Source organism: Gymnoscopelus microlampas, assembly GCF_963454915.1.
Source record: "Gymnoscopelus microlampas genome assembly, chromosome: 22".
NCBI classification, from domain to species: domain Eukaryota; kingdom Metazoa; phylum Chordata; class Actinopteri; order Myctophiformes; family Myctophidae; genus Gymnoscopelus; species Gymnoscopelus microlampas.
This window is the reverse complement of record NC_139959.1, coordinates 31,445,529-31,459,111: the sequence shown is the minus strand read 5'-3', so window position 1 is coordinate 31,459,111 and position 13,583 is coordinate 31,445,529. Positions and strand designations below refer to the sequence as shown.

The following is a 13,583-nucleotide window of genomic DNA, read 5'->3' as shown; positions in this document are numbered from 1 at the left end:
TAAAACATTCTATTTCTAAGTCTCTCTAACACACATCTGGTATGGGGCTCCCTGGCACGAAACATTTTCAGGTGGGGGTTAGAGACGGATATATATTAATTTGGGGATCCATGATAAAATATTTGAGAACAACTTGTTAAAATAATTCAAAACATGTGAAACAAATAAGCAACTACGTTTTAGAAACAAGCCCCAAAAACCGCAACTCGCAACTACCAATATTTACAAGCAACTTCACAGAAAAATAAGCCCAGAGTCACTTATAATAAGCGGACATGGCAACGCTGTTCGAGCTGGTCAATGAGCGGGAGGTTCTAGTTCTAGAACAATGGGGTTAGGCTCGGCATCCAATCGCAATTGCGCTACTGCGGAAAAGACCCCTTCCCTTTACGTATCTCTAGCCAACCAGGGCTGAGTGCTCATCAATAATGCATGAAGTTGTGGATTGGGCGTGAATGGTGCTGATGCTGCTCGCTGTGCTCTTCTGAATGCAGAGAGAAAAGGATGCCGCAGCCCAAGTCTCGGAAAATTGCCGTATTGGGTTATAGATCCGTGGGTAAGTTCCTCCTTTAGAGCGAAACGTAGCCTATACCGTAAGTATCGTATGGTACCTGTTAGGCCTGTGCATGGTTTAGAAATTAGAATGTATGTGTTTGTGTCGACTTGAAGCTGCAACTATTCATGAATGTTACTTATAAAGGCTTATAAAGACTCATCATCAATATTTAATTAGCATTATCAGCTGCTCGGCAGTCACAAATATGACCACACTTTGAGCTCTTCTCATACCTTAACACGTTTAAAAGTGCATATGTAATGTTTAAATTGATTATTTTAGGGGAAATATATGAAGGCAGAAGACTACCCAGGTTTCAACAACCATTTTGCCCCAGTTGTCAAAATGCATTAACCACTTTCAAGCTGGTGTCCTTATTTTGGGCATGTCGTTATAGGCGAATTATTACAACATGTTGTAATATGTATAAACAAATTTAAAAAAAAGCAGATCTACAAGCTAGCAATACATCACAATGACGTGATTGTGAGCATATAGATTGGCTATTTTTGCAATTCCTGAAATAGAGCATAACCACTAACAGCATCCCAACAGCATCGATGGCGGAACACATTCGCCGAAAATAGCCGATCTACAAGCTCACAACATGTTGCAGATTTCCATCTGAAATTGAATATTTTGTGCCAGGGACCCCTGGCACAATTTCTTCATGATTTGAAGATAGCTGAACTACAAGCTCACAACATGTCACATCGTGCCGAGTTGTGAGCTAGTAGATCGGCTATTTTAAAATAGCCTCCTCAAGGACCCCTGGCGGTCCCCGAAAACCCACTTTGAGAACCACTGTTCTAGTGTTCCCATTGTAGAAGCAGCAATAGTGGATGATCCATCCTGTTGTGCCAGGCTGCAGTAGAATGGTTCTTATGCTGGAGGCTGTGACGTGTAAGTCCCTCACTAGTGAGCATCATTGCAGCCTGTACCAGACAACGTGGATACGGAAATGTTTACCACGTGGCTCTGCCGGAGGATAGCCGTCTGTGTGTGTGTGTGTGTGTGTGTGTGTGTGTGTGTGTGTGTGTGTGTGTGTGTGTGTGTGTGTGTGTGTGTGTGTGATTGTGACACATAAAGACATGTGTGTGTGCCTTTGTGTCCGTAGCTAATCTTGTAACCCGCTGGACTGATCAGATTCAGTGCCACATGGAGAATGGAGCCTCATTTCCCCAATTCAACTTTATTTCTAGACACACACGGGTCCATAACTAAGGAAAAAACGATGCAATACAATAGAGACACAATATGGAAATAGATTAAAAGACATAAAAAAATCTGTCCCACTGTCTGTATCTGCAAGTGAGTACAGTGTATTGCTGTATGGTTTATTGCTGCATTGTTCATTGTCGTACAATTATTTTACTCGTTGCTGCCTTAATACCCTGAAGTCTCTGACATCAGTACTATGACATCATATCGTAATGTAGTATATTGATGACATCAGGGATCTTCCATGTATGGAGATTTGCGTAATGTATAGACATAGAGATATTGTCGCAGAATCGCTGAATCGTGTGTGTGTGTGTGTGTGTGTGTGTGTGTGTGTGTGTGTGTGTGTGTGTGTGTGTGTGTGTGTGTGTGTGTGTGTGTGTGTGTGTGTGTGTGTGTTCTCTACAACCAGGGAAGTCTTCACTGACTATCCAGTTTGTGGAAGGACAGTTCGTTGACTCCTACGACCCTACCATAGAGAACAGTAAGTCTGTATGACTGTCCTAAGCAAACAATAGTTGATCTGTAAGCTAACAAGCTTGTGCCAACAATGGCCTGATGTAGACCAATCTCCCCAAAATGACACACGGTACACATCTTAATACACAGTAAATGTACACATTCTATTGACTTTGTAAACGGTTAATATGGTGACGGTCAAATTCCTCAAAATAAAACTTTAAACCCAAGAAGTGTGATGTGTAGAGTTAGGACAGATCTTTGGGTGCATTGGGTGCATTGCTCCTCTGTGGTTTGACTGGTAAATTCAATCAAAACCTTTACTGGAGCAGGGAATCCCAGGAATGATACTATGAGAGATATTATGTAGCTTGTGAACAGACTGGCCGCACGGACAATTGTGAAATGGATCTGCTTTGTATCAACCAAGACATGTCCCATGGAGAGTTGTAAAGAGGATGAAATCTTAGAGCACTTACTGCTGGACTCTTATCGACCCAAGGAGGTGAATGAAAGACAAATGGTTTTAGAATAATGATGGATTTTCAAGTAATCATGTATGGAATATTTCAAGTAAACGCGCTCATCATGCACATCGATTTGTACTGGTTGATAGTCTCCATTGTGGAGATGAAAAGTTGCAACGTTCTAATAAATCAAACGTGGATCAACAGTGAAATTCAGACAAATAACAAGTTGAATTGAAAAGGAGAAAAAACATTGACAACAAGCTGAACAAACAAAGTGACCTAGACCAGGGTCTTCAATAAGGTCTGAGAAAGAGAAGAGATGATGATTAAAACCTTTTCATAGATAGCTTCATACTTGTTTGTTTGTTTACACATGATCTTTTCAATTAATGTTGGATTCGTGTTCATTTAAAAGAACAATCGCACCCACAATTTGAACTTCTCTTCAAATGCTTAATAAGCCACAGCAGCAGTACCTTTGGCTCTGTACTTGGTCGGCTCTTTTTTCCCCTCTACACCAAATCTTTTTGCCAAAAATAGCAGATCTACAAGCTCACAGTGTAATGTCCCGGACCTGTACTGAAAATACAGTAATTCTTTGCCTTTGTACAGTATGTACTGTTAACCCCTAAATGTCCCTCATTAAAGAGCCACATGCATAAATACTGGAATATGTCATATTAATACAGACATATGTTAAATGATTGATTGATTTTTCTTTATTAAAGTGTCATGCTTCCAAGGAAGCCCAGCTGATATGGACTTACAGACCACTTGTACATTTCATCTAACGTAGACAATGAACCGATATGACAATTCACAAACAATTCTTTGTTTTTAGCTTTTTACAGTAACTAGTTATTGTCCTAATGAAGTTGTTTTTATTTGTTCTGTTTTTGTAAAGCGACTTTGGGTACAGAGAAAAGCGCTATGTTATTGGATGCATTATTACTATTATGATCAAACAAATAACCAACTAAAACACCCAAGCTTCATACATGGCAGATTACATAATTATAATAATACAACCTAAAATAACTCTTAACAGGAGACCCGACATGAACCTACTTGAAAAGCAGAGATTGTCTGTCACGACTAGACAGTCTTCTATTCCATGCTATAGAAACAAAACGTGCTGTCAATTAATTCATATTTAATTCATAATTAAACATTATATTTTCAAATACACATTCATATCAAGGAATCCCTGGAATCAAATGACAATACCACAATAATGTAATGTGTGTGTTTGTTTGTACACTGTATATACTGTAGATAGAGAGAGAGAGAGAGAGAGAGAGAGAGAGAGAGAGAGAGAGAGAGAGAGAGAGAGAGAGGGGAGAGAGAGAGAGAGAGAGAGAGAGAGAGAGAGAGAGAGAGAGAGAGAGAGAGAGAGAGAGAGAGATGGATGGATGGATAGATAGTAATTGCATTCTTATTTTGTATTCCCTTTCTTTTGTATTTGAACTTATATTTTCCAATCTCTCTCTCTCTCTCTCTCTCTCTCTCTCTCTCTCTCTCTCTCTCTCTCTCTCTCTCTCTCTCTCTCTCTCAGCGTTTACTAAGACGATAACAGTCAACGGTCAGGAGTATCACCTACAGCTGGTCGACACGGCCGGTCAGGTGAGCTTGCTGTCAGATGACCAATCACAGAGGCTCAGCCAACTTCCTGTGACCGTCGAGGTCACTCCTTATTCCTCCTGTGTACACATATGTGTATCCCAAGTCTCTTTAATGTCGTCCACATTTGGATGTTTCCCTCACTTGAGTCTTTTCCTCCCATCTTACTCCCCCCCACCGAGGAGACAAGGAGAGACGTGAGGAAACGATGCAAGGAGAGGAAACGAGGACATTCGTTTTTTTAGAGGAATGAAAGTGTCATGTGAAGTGATGTCCGTTCGGATTACAGCGGCTGTGCCTGCCTTTACGACTCCGTTTAGAGTATTTATTTACATTTTTATTGAGTAATTTGTCATAGTTTGACACACTATTAGTCTAAGGTTACCTGCTTGCCTTGCTGCATGCCCCAGTTTAATTTGCCCTGCTACGGTTTCATGTCGGCATCCCCCTACATATAACCAACATTAGTGACAGGCAAACCCTCCAGCATATAACCAACACTTGCTTTTACCATCTGTCCTTCTGTCCGTCCAGCGTCCGTCCATCTCTCTCTCTCACGTGACATACTGTTCTAATCTAATTCATTTAAGCATTTTCTTTTTTTTAAAGATTATTTTTGGGGCTTTTTTATGCCTTTATTTAGAGATTGACAGGGAAAGTAGGCTGACAGAAAATGGGGAGAGATATTGGGGGGTGACGCGTAGCAAGGGTCATCGGGAACGGGAGTCGAACTCGCGACACGCTGTCAGGCTGGCATTGCAGCCTAGGGTGCCTGGACCGTCACGTTACGGCCCGGGCAATTTATGCATTTTTGTTTTCATTTATGCAGTCCCCCAACTGCATAACCGATCGTTTAACCAGGACTCATTCGCCAAATCCCAAACCTGACCACAGTCCCACCCTCTGCCACTGTTGCGCAGTCATGAAACATTCAGCTTGTTAAGTCTTCAGGGGAAGGCTGCGCTCATGTGTCCTAGATGTTGGTATAGTGACTTTATATATTGTCAGATACTTGCATGTATCATTATATTATCACCATTTTACCCTGACAATAGCTGCAATCGCAGCGGATGGAGAGGTTTCAAATGGGGGCTGGGGCTAGCTGACAATGGATCTCCAAGCTCACAATGCATCACAACGTGTCAATTAATGACCTGATGCTTCATGACACTTATTATATAGGCCTACAATAATAAACAGGACTTTAAATATTACAATAACTTCTGCAAAGTGGGGTTCACAGAGTTGGAGTTTCAGTAGAACTAGCGAGAGAAATGCTATGAACTCCTTTCTTGTCACATTGCTCTCCTCATTAAACACTTCATAGATTTTAGAAATAGAAATACTTGTTTTCATAACATTAGAGTCAGTGCTAAGTTTGATAAACAGGTACACTGCATAGTTTTAACCGACTACGGGGGGAAAACCCTGTTGTTTATGTCCGCAGCAGATCTGTCCTCTGTCTGTTTGCGCTCACTGCGTTGTGCTGTGGAACGGCACAGCAGCAGGAGGAGAGGAGGTGGAGTTGCGTGCTTTGACGGACAGTTTGAGGATCCAATGGAGTTGGGAGGTTTTATCAGAGGCGCTTTTTGATACTTTTCATTGGTTCCATTTTTTGACGTAAAGGGTGTTCAATAGCATTGATTTATGAAAAAAAAAGCTGAAAATTGAGTTAGCTGGTTCCCGCCGGACAGCGACGATATAAGAGACTTGGGATGTGACATGTGGTCTCATGTCTACAGACTTAAAAAACAATTGATGACAAAGATCACATGCATGTGTGTGTGTTTGTATGTGTGCATGCATGTGCTGTACGTGGATACACGCATGGACTTACTCATTCACAATTCTACATTGCTGGCCCCTTCGGTGGCACACCGTATAAACTTTCTCCCTACAAAATCAACACATAAAGTTGTCTCCTGTGTAGCAGTAGTGGCTCAGAGCCTCTGCCTGATGACCCAAAGCCTAATATCTTCCCCAGCCAAGGGGGAATTCCCCTTTAGGCCAGTGGATAAGATATTGGCTTTCCCAGGTGAGGCAAACGCTTCATCAGCGTTTGCCCCACCTGGGTGGATATGAACAGTTTGAAAATACATCAATGACATAATTTAATATAAACATTAAAGGTAGGGTTAATGATTTTCCTTTGTTAAAATAAGTGTTAAGCTCTGTATTGTGATAGTACTCATTGCTAGTATAGAGTGTCTCTCCAGCTCTTTAGTAAACAGAAATTGCATTTTTCAAGCCGAGATATCAATGTTATCCAATCAGGATAGAGAACTCAGGCAGGATACAGGACGAAAAAGTGAAATTGGAAAATTGGAACTGTAGCATTATAAAATTGAAGCTGATAAATGGGTACTCTCTCCTGGTTGGCTGAAATTTGGCAACCCACCTGAAAATGTATTTTTTGTTTATTAAAGAGCTGTAGAGACGGGGAGACCCCAAGAACAAACACTTTATATCAATTATTACTATCAGAATATAGAGCTTTAACCTATTACCAAAAAACGTTTTGTTTTAACCCCCCAAAATCACTTAAAGTATGGTAATACACAATGAAATAAAAAGACATCCTCAGCTTGCTGATGGAGTGCAATCTTTACTCTCTGGGGGCTAGCTAGTAAGTAGGGGATAGTCCAATTGTAATTTAAGGACAGCTGCGATTTTTTTAGGTCAGATTTTGATGTGGATAGGGAATGGAGAAGTTCGATGGCTGCTTGTAGGGCGTTCCACATTCCACATTTAGTGAGTGCGGACAGTTTCTTAAGACTGTTTGCTGCGAGTCTGCATCCGTCCTTGAATTTCATAAACTACTGTCTGCAGAGCACGCTTACAGTAGCTCGGGACTTCAGTCCTATGGTATTTTAGTAGCACAAGTATGCTGAAGGAGAGAGAATAAGATTAAAAAACAAAAGTCGAGAGTGGCCGTCCAGGGGTGTCAACCCAGCAATCTGTGTGTGTGTGTGTGTGTGTGTGTGTGTGTGTGTGTGTGTGTGTGTGTGTGTGTGTGTGTGTGTGTGTGTGTGTGCGTGTGTGCGTGTGTGCGTGTGTGCGCGTGCGTGTGTGTGTGTGTGTGTGTGTGTGTGTGTGTACTAACCTCACTGTGAGTGTCGGCCATCTCTTTAACAAACTGGGTCTGCAGAGTTTCAGGAAGTAGTGAGTGCAAAGTCATGGACAGATCCTCTTGGTCCATCTTCTTGTACTTCAGCTGCACAACAGAACCATCAACAGTATCAGATAGCATATGGTTAATATACACATAATGTATCTCTGTGTAATTGATATTCAACTGAACGGTATCTAACCTGTTCATCTAAGAGACTGTGTGTGTGTGTGTGTGTGTGTGTGTGTGTGTGTGTGTGTGTGTGTGTGTGTGTGTGTGTGTGTGTGTGTGTGTGTGTGTGTGTGTGTGTGTGTGTGTGTGTGTGTACCAGGATGAGTACTCTATCTTCCCACAGAGTTACACCATAGATGTGGACGGATACATTTTGCTCTACTCTGTCACATCATACAAAAGGTTGGTTCACAAAATTTTCCCATGGTTTCCTTCTTTAATCGTTCTTATATTCATCCATTCTTTCAGTTTACAAGTAATCTAATTTAGTAAAATATTCAGGTACTTTTACTTTCTTGTTTTACACTAGATTTGAACCTAGGTCTCCTGCACAAGTGCTGATTCTTTTTTCTTTTTTTTTTTTACCACTGAGCAAATAGCCTGCTTGCTCTGGGGAGAAATGTTGGTTGCTTCAGGTCAAAATTTGTGTCAAATATAGTAGAAGAGCAGGGAGACCAAATACAACCACCCCAATTGTATACAATATATTGTATTAACATTCTCTACCGTACAGATTGGACAAAACAACATTGTATCCACACAAAAATTACATAATAGATCTTTTACTTGAGTACTTCCATTCTACTTCACTACATTTCCGAGGCAAATATTGTACTTTTTACTACAATTATTTGACAGCTTTAGTTACTAGTTACTTTGCAGATTTAGATGCTTAATACAAAACACATTAAGTGATAAATGGTGACGTATAGGTTATAGGTCAGGTTCAGCACACAAAGTAATTAAAATCAGCCTCACCCTTACCAGCTGCAACATTAAAGTGATATTAAAGTTTTAACCAAAGTGCCTGCATGATCTGTGTTTTTCCTCTATACGTGTTCTCTGCTGCAGTTTTGAAGTAGTCCGTGTTATCCATGAAAAGCTTCTAGACATGGTGGGAAACGTACAGTATGTATTCTTCATCACATATCAGACTCTACCTCACCCCCTAGCACTGCTCTTCAGACTCTACCTCACCCCCTAGCATAGACGGAATCAAGTGAAAATGGGCCGTGTGCACAACATCACCACGGCCCCCCAGATAGCTTTATGACAAAATATAGCCTCCATTATTGCAATATAGCCATATTATCACTTCCTTCCCAGGTGTTACCAATGATACTAATGAAGGCTCTGTTCCATTTAGTCTAGCACAGTGGTTTCCACGACCCCCATAACTCAGAGTTACACACCTTTAAGGGGCCATTTGGAAGCCCATGAGGGTCCCTGGACCCCAACTGTAGACCCACTGGTGTAACAGAGTGTTTCGAGTGAGCCAACATGCACAATATCAGCACCCTGACTCTGTTTGACCAGAATGGAACAGAGCCTTAATTAGTATCATATAGTTGCTACTATATGTCTATGAAATTAATTCAAGGACCCCAACGGAAACAAGCCCGCAAGGACTTTTTTTGGCCGGACCTTTTAGACAAAAGCATTATAAATGTAACTGTGTTGTTTTACATTCTTTTGCCTAATAAAAATGTCAATCAATCAATCAATCAATCAATCATTGGTAACACCTGTGAATGTCTTCATAATATGGCTGATGTGAATAGAGCCTATTATTGTGGTCTATATATTTGTAATAGATGCTATTTATTCTGTGCAGATTTATCTTTGTTACTAGTTCACACTATGTTATATGGTGACATGGAGACATATACTGTATACATATACTTTTAAAGCAATTTGTTTAGGCAGATGATAAACAACATGCTGAAGATCATTTGATTAAATTATCGAGTATCAATTATTTTTAATTGATTAGATCGATTTGCTGTTGCACCCCTAAGCAGCAATATCATATCAGACGGCTGGCATGAAACTAGTATTCCTCGACAGCCACGACAGTCTTTACTTGTATTAACTAGTCTATCTGTCTGTCTGTTTGTCTGTCTGTCTGTCTCACTGTCTACAGAGTACCTATTATTTTAGTAGGAAACAAGAAAGATTTGCACATGGAAAGGTATGCTACCACTTCAATCTCTTTCTCTTTCTCTCTTGCTCTCTCTCTTCTCTCTCTCTCTCTCTCGCATCGCATCGCATCGCATGCATGCGCACACGCATGCGCACATGCACGCATGCGCACATGCACGCACACACACACACACACACACACACACACACACACACACACACACACACACACACACACACACACACACACACACACACACACACACACACACACACACACACACACACACACACACACACACACTCAGACTTTTGGGTGTGCAGATTGGTTTTCTGATGTTTCTGCTTAAGTAGCAAGCCTGAGTGTGTGTCTGTGCGTGTGTGTGTGTGTGTGTGTATTGTCAAGGAATACTGGATCATTCAGTAATTCTTGAGGCACGAGGAGTTGGAGACATTGTTATACTCTAGTGTCACAGGGACAAGCTGTACCAAAACAAGACAAGAGCCGGTGACCATAGCTAAGCGAAGACATCGCGACTCTTATAACATGCAAAACATCAGATCATATCATAAAAGGCAAAAGTGAAGGTCGGATAAAGTTAAACATAATAACAATATAATATGTAATTATACCACAATTCTTCCTCAGTATGCACATGTGTCTATAGGGACATGGATGGATGTGAAGGCATACTTCCTTGTATGGGTGGCATTGGGTGCCAAGTCATTATTCCAACGTTGGTCCGACGGGCCCCATTATAACTAACCCTAACACTAACGAACGGCCGGAATAATGGGATGTCGGAAATTATGAGCGGATTCCCCTTGTACGTGTGCATGGAAGTGAGTGCATGAAGAGTGCGTTCATTAGTCTTTTTAGAATGAACAGAGAATGGTGTCTGTGTGATTATCAGAGAGTGCAGGCATCAACCCTGGTAGAGCTGATGCCTTGTTCTGCTCATGGAGCTACACTGTTGATAGTCGTGAGTCATCACTGTCAGGTGGAAACCTTGTATGTCCAAAACCTTTACTTTTCAGGAAATGGAAAAATGGATCCAATGTAGTTATTATTTATTCACAAGCTCTTGTTAATACATTTCATATAGGTTCAATATTAATAAATGCCGCTGACAGACTTCACCACTTTCACTTCAGAAAAGAAAAACAGCAATAGCTGATCTACAAGCTCACAAAGCGTAGTGATGGAACAGGCTGTGAGGTTGTAGATCAGCAATTGTTGCTACTTTTGTGTGTCAATGTTGTACGACGAAGTATGCCATTCATTTAAGACAAAACATAAAAAAGTTGAAATATGGAGATACAAGGTTTCTGCCCGACAGCGATGAGATGCAGTGAGTACATTCATGGCTTCTGCTGTCACACACACACACACACACACACACACACACACACACACACACACACACACACACACACACACACACACACACACACACACACACACACACACACACACACACACACACACACACACACACACACACACACTGCAGCACTTTGCGGCAGGGTCCAGTTGTTACACCTAGATTTCACTATGGCCACTACTGCAGCTCCAGTTTGTGTGTGTGTGTGTGTGTGTGTGTGTGTGTGTGTGTGTGTGTGTGTGTGTGTGTGAGAGTGAGAGTGATCCAATTAGAGCAGTGAGAGATGCTTTTGCAGCAGAAAGTTGTATGAAAGTGATGGAGGGAGAAGAGAAGAGAGGAGAGGGGAGGCGATGGGAGGGGGGAGAGGAGGAGAGGGGATGAGCGGGGGGATGAGGAGAACTAGAGAGATATGGAGAGCAGAGTGATCAATAAAGCAGGAAGATCAAATCACAGCAGTGTGGAGAGGAGGGAACATAAGCGAACCAAGAGGGAAGGAGGAAAACACATGAGGAAAGATGAGAAGGGAAACAGAGCGTGACATTTAAGAAGAGAGAGAGAGAGAGGGAGGGAGGGAGGGAGGGAGGGAGGGAGCTGCTATAGACAGAAGATGAGGAAAGTAGCTGAGGAGAGCAAAAACGGAGAAGAGACAGAGAGAAAATAATTACTACTGAATACACAAGACCACAAATGGAAACAAGTCCCCAGGACTTTTTTATGTGTTATCCTTTTAGCCTAAATGTCTGACTGGGCCTCGTGCTGTTTACATTTCTGACTAATAAAGTATTCAATCAATCAATCAAACTGATGTGACCCAGGGAACACCATCCTGACTAAGAATCAACCTTGGGACCACTGTTGTGTCGGGTGGGGGGATATGGGCTAGTCTGGCGGATATGGGGGAAATAATTATTTTATAATAAAAGCATGAGATTTGGCACACTGTTAGAGCATGCCCTAATTTGGGATTAATTTGCTCATTGTGCTAATTACTAATTAATGTGCTATCATTTTTCTGACTAAACGGTGACTTTTACAGCTTGGTATACAGCAGAAATTGATTCAGCACATACACAAGGTCATGTGGAATATGTAAAATACTTTTTCTCAAAAATGCCTACCACACTGTATTCCAGGGGATTTTCAGTTCTGACCCTTTGACTGGCGAGCTAGGGTGGTCGGTGATGTGGCCAGTAATTGGAGGCCACTTGGGTGCACCACGCCTGCACACGTCATGGGCCGATTCTGTAATTTATCTAATATTTTTTACTATCACTATCATTTAGTTCCCTTTATGCCAGATAAACAGTGTGTAATTACCGTAGGTAGCTGCCACCATGTTGTAAATAGTACCACTGTGTTCCCCATCCTTTAAAATGGAGGATTAGCCACTGGAATCAAGATCCTAGGTGGTATTGAGTTGCTGGTTAAATAGGTGAAATGGTTGCAATGGTTACCATGGGACAAAACTGAGATGACCCTATAGGCAATCGTCCTTATTGCCTGCTCTAACAGTGTGTCAAAACTTATGCTTTTATCATAAAATGCACAATTCCATAAAAATATTGCGCATAGCTACCAGACTATAAGATTTTTTTTTTCTTGAGTTGCCCAGCACGTCTGCACAGTCTCTCGTGGTGGACAGGGACAGAGATATGTAGTTGCAAAAGGTAAAAATAAATGCTTTTACTGTAAGCTCTGGGAATTCTGCCTGACTACTCCTCTCCTCTCCTCTCTTCTCCTCTCCTCTCCTCTCCTCTCCCAGAGTAATTAGTTTTGAGGAAGGCAAGGCCTTGGCTGAGTCTTGGAACGCTGCCTTCCTTGAGTCATCAGCCAAAGAGAACCAGGTGAACACACACACACACACACACACACACACACACACACACACACACACACACACACACACACACACACACACACACACACACACACACACACACACACACACACACACACACACACACACACAACGCGTTCACACTCAATTTAGTTGATGGAATATCATACTCAATTTCATCAACTAAATACTCAATTTAGTTGATAATTTAGTTGATGGAATATCTAGAAACATATAAATAGCCTGTCAAAAAAGACAACATAACATACTTCCTGTCTCCTGACTCTGTACTTCCTGTGTTGCCAGACGGCGGTGGAGGTGTTCAGGAGAATCATCATGGAGGTGGAGAAGATGGAGGCGGGACAACCCCAGGGTCCAACTTCCTGTTCTTTGATGTAGTCCAGTGTCAGAGGTCAAACGCATGTTAAATGCAGACTGAACTGTGGCTCTCAGCCTGCTGGACAGGAACCTATATCCTCTCTTTGGAGGCGCACAATAATATCCTCAGTGTTCATTTAGAGCAGAGGTCTTCAACCCCTTAGCCAAGGCCCCGTTAGCTGAGAGAGAGGCGAAGCAGGGACCCCCACTACATATTGTATGTTCCTATCACAGAGATTTGTAAGCCCCCCTGTAGTAATCTGGAGAAATCTGGGGGTCCCGGACACCTTGTTGAAGATCCCAGAAAGGATATACAGGCAAAAATCTAAACATAAAAGGAAGACAATACATCCACAGAGATTTTAAAAAGCTGTGGATTTAAAGTGTCGCAATG

General features: G+C 41.7%; 1 protein-coding gene across 1 annotated transcript; it reads left to right on the top strand.

Annotated features, from left to right (window-relative positions):
• Positions 1-504: 504 nt before the first annotated feature.
• LOC311039426 (GTP-binding protein Rheb-like) lies at positions 505-13,210 on the top strand (the record flags this gene model as incomplete). The annotated part of the gene is made up of 8 exons (XM_084049307.1): positions 505-556; positions 2,190-2,261; positions 4,262-4,329; positions 7,767-7,849; positions 8,519-8,575; positions 9,591-9,638; positions 12,737-12,818; positions 13,118-13,210. The coding sequence occupies 8 exons, from the start codon at positions 505-507 to the stop codon at positions 13,208-13,210; spliced, it is 555 nt and encodes a 184-aa protein (XP_083905433.1).
• Between the last annotated feature and the right edge of the window lie 373 nt (positions 13,211-13,583).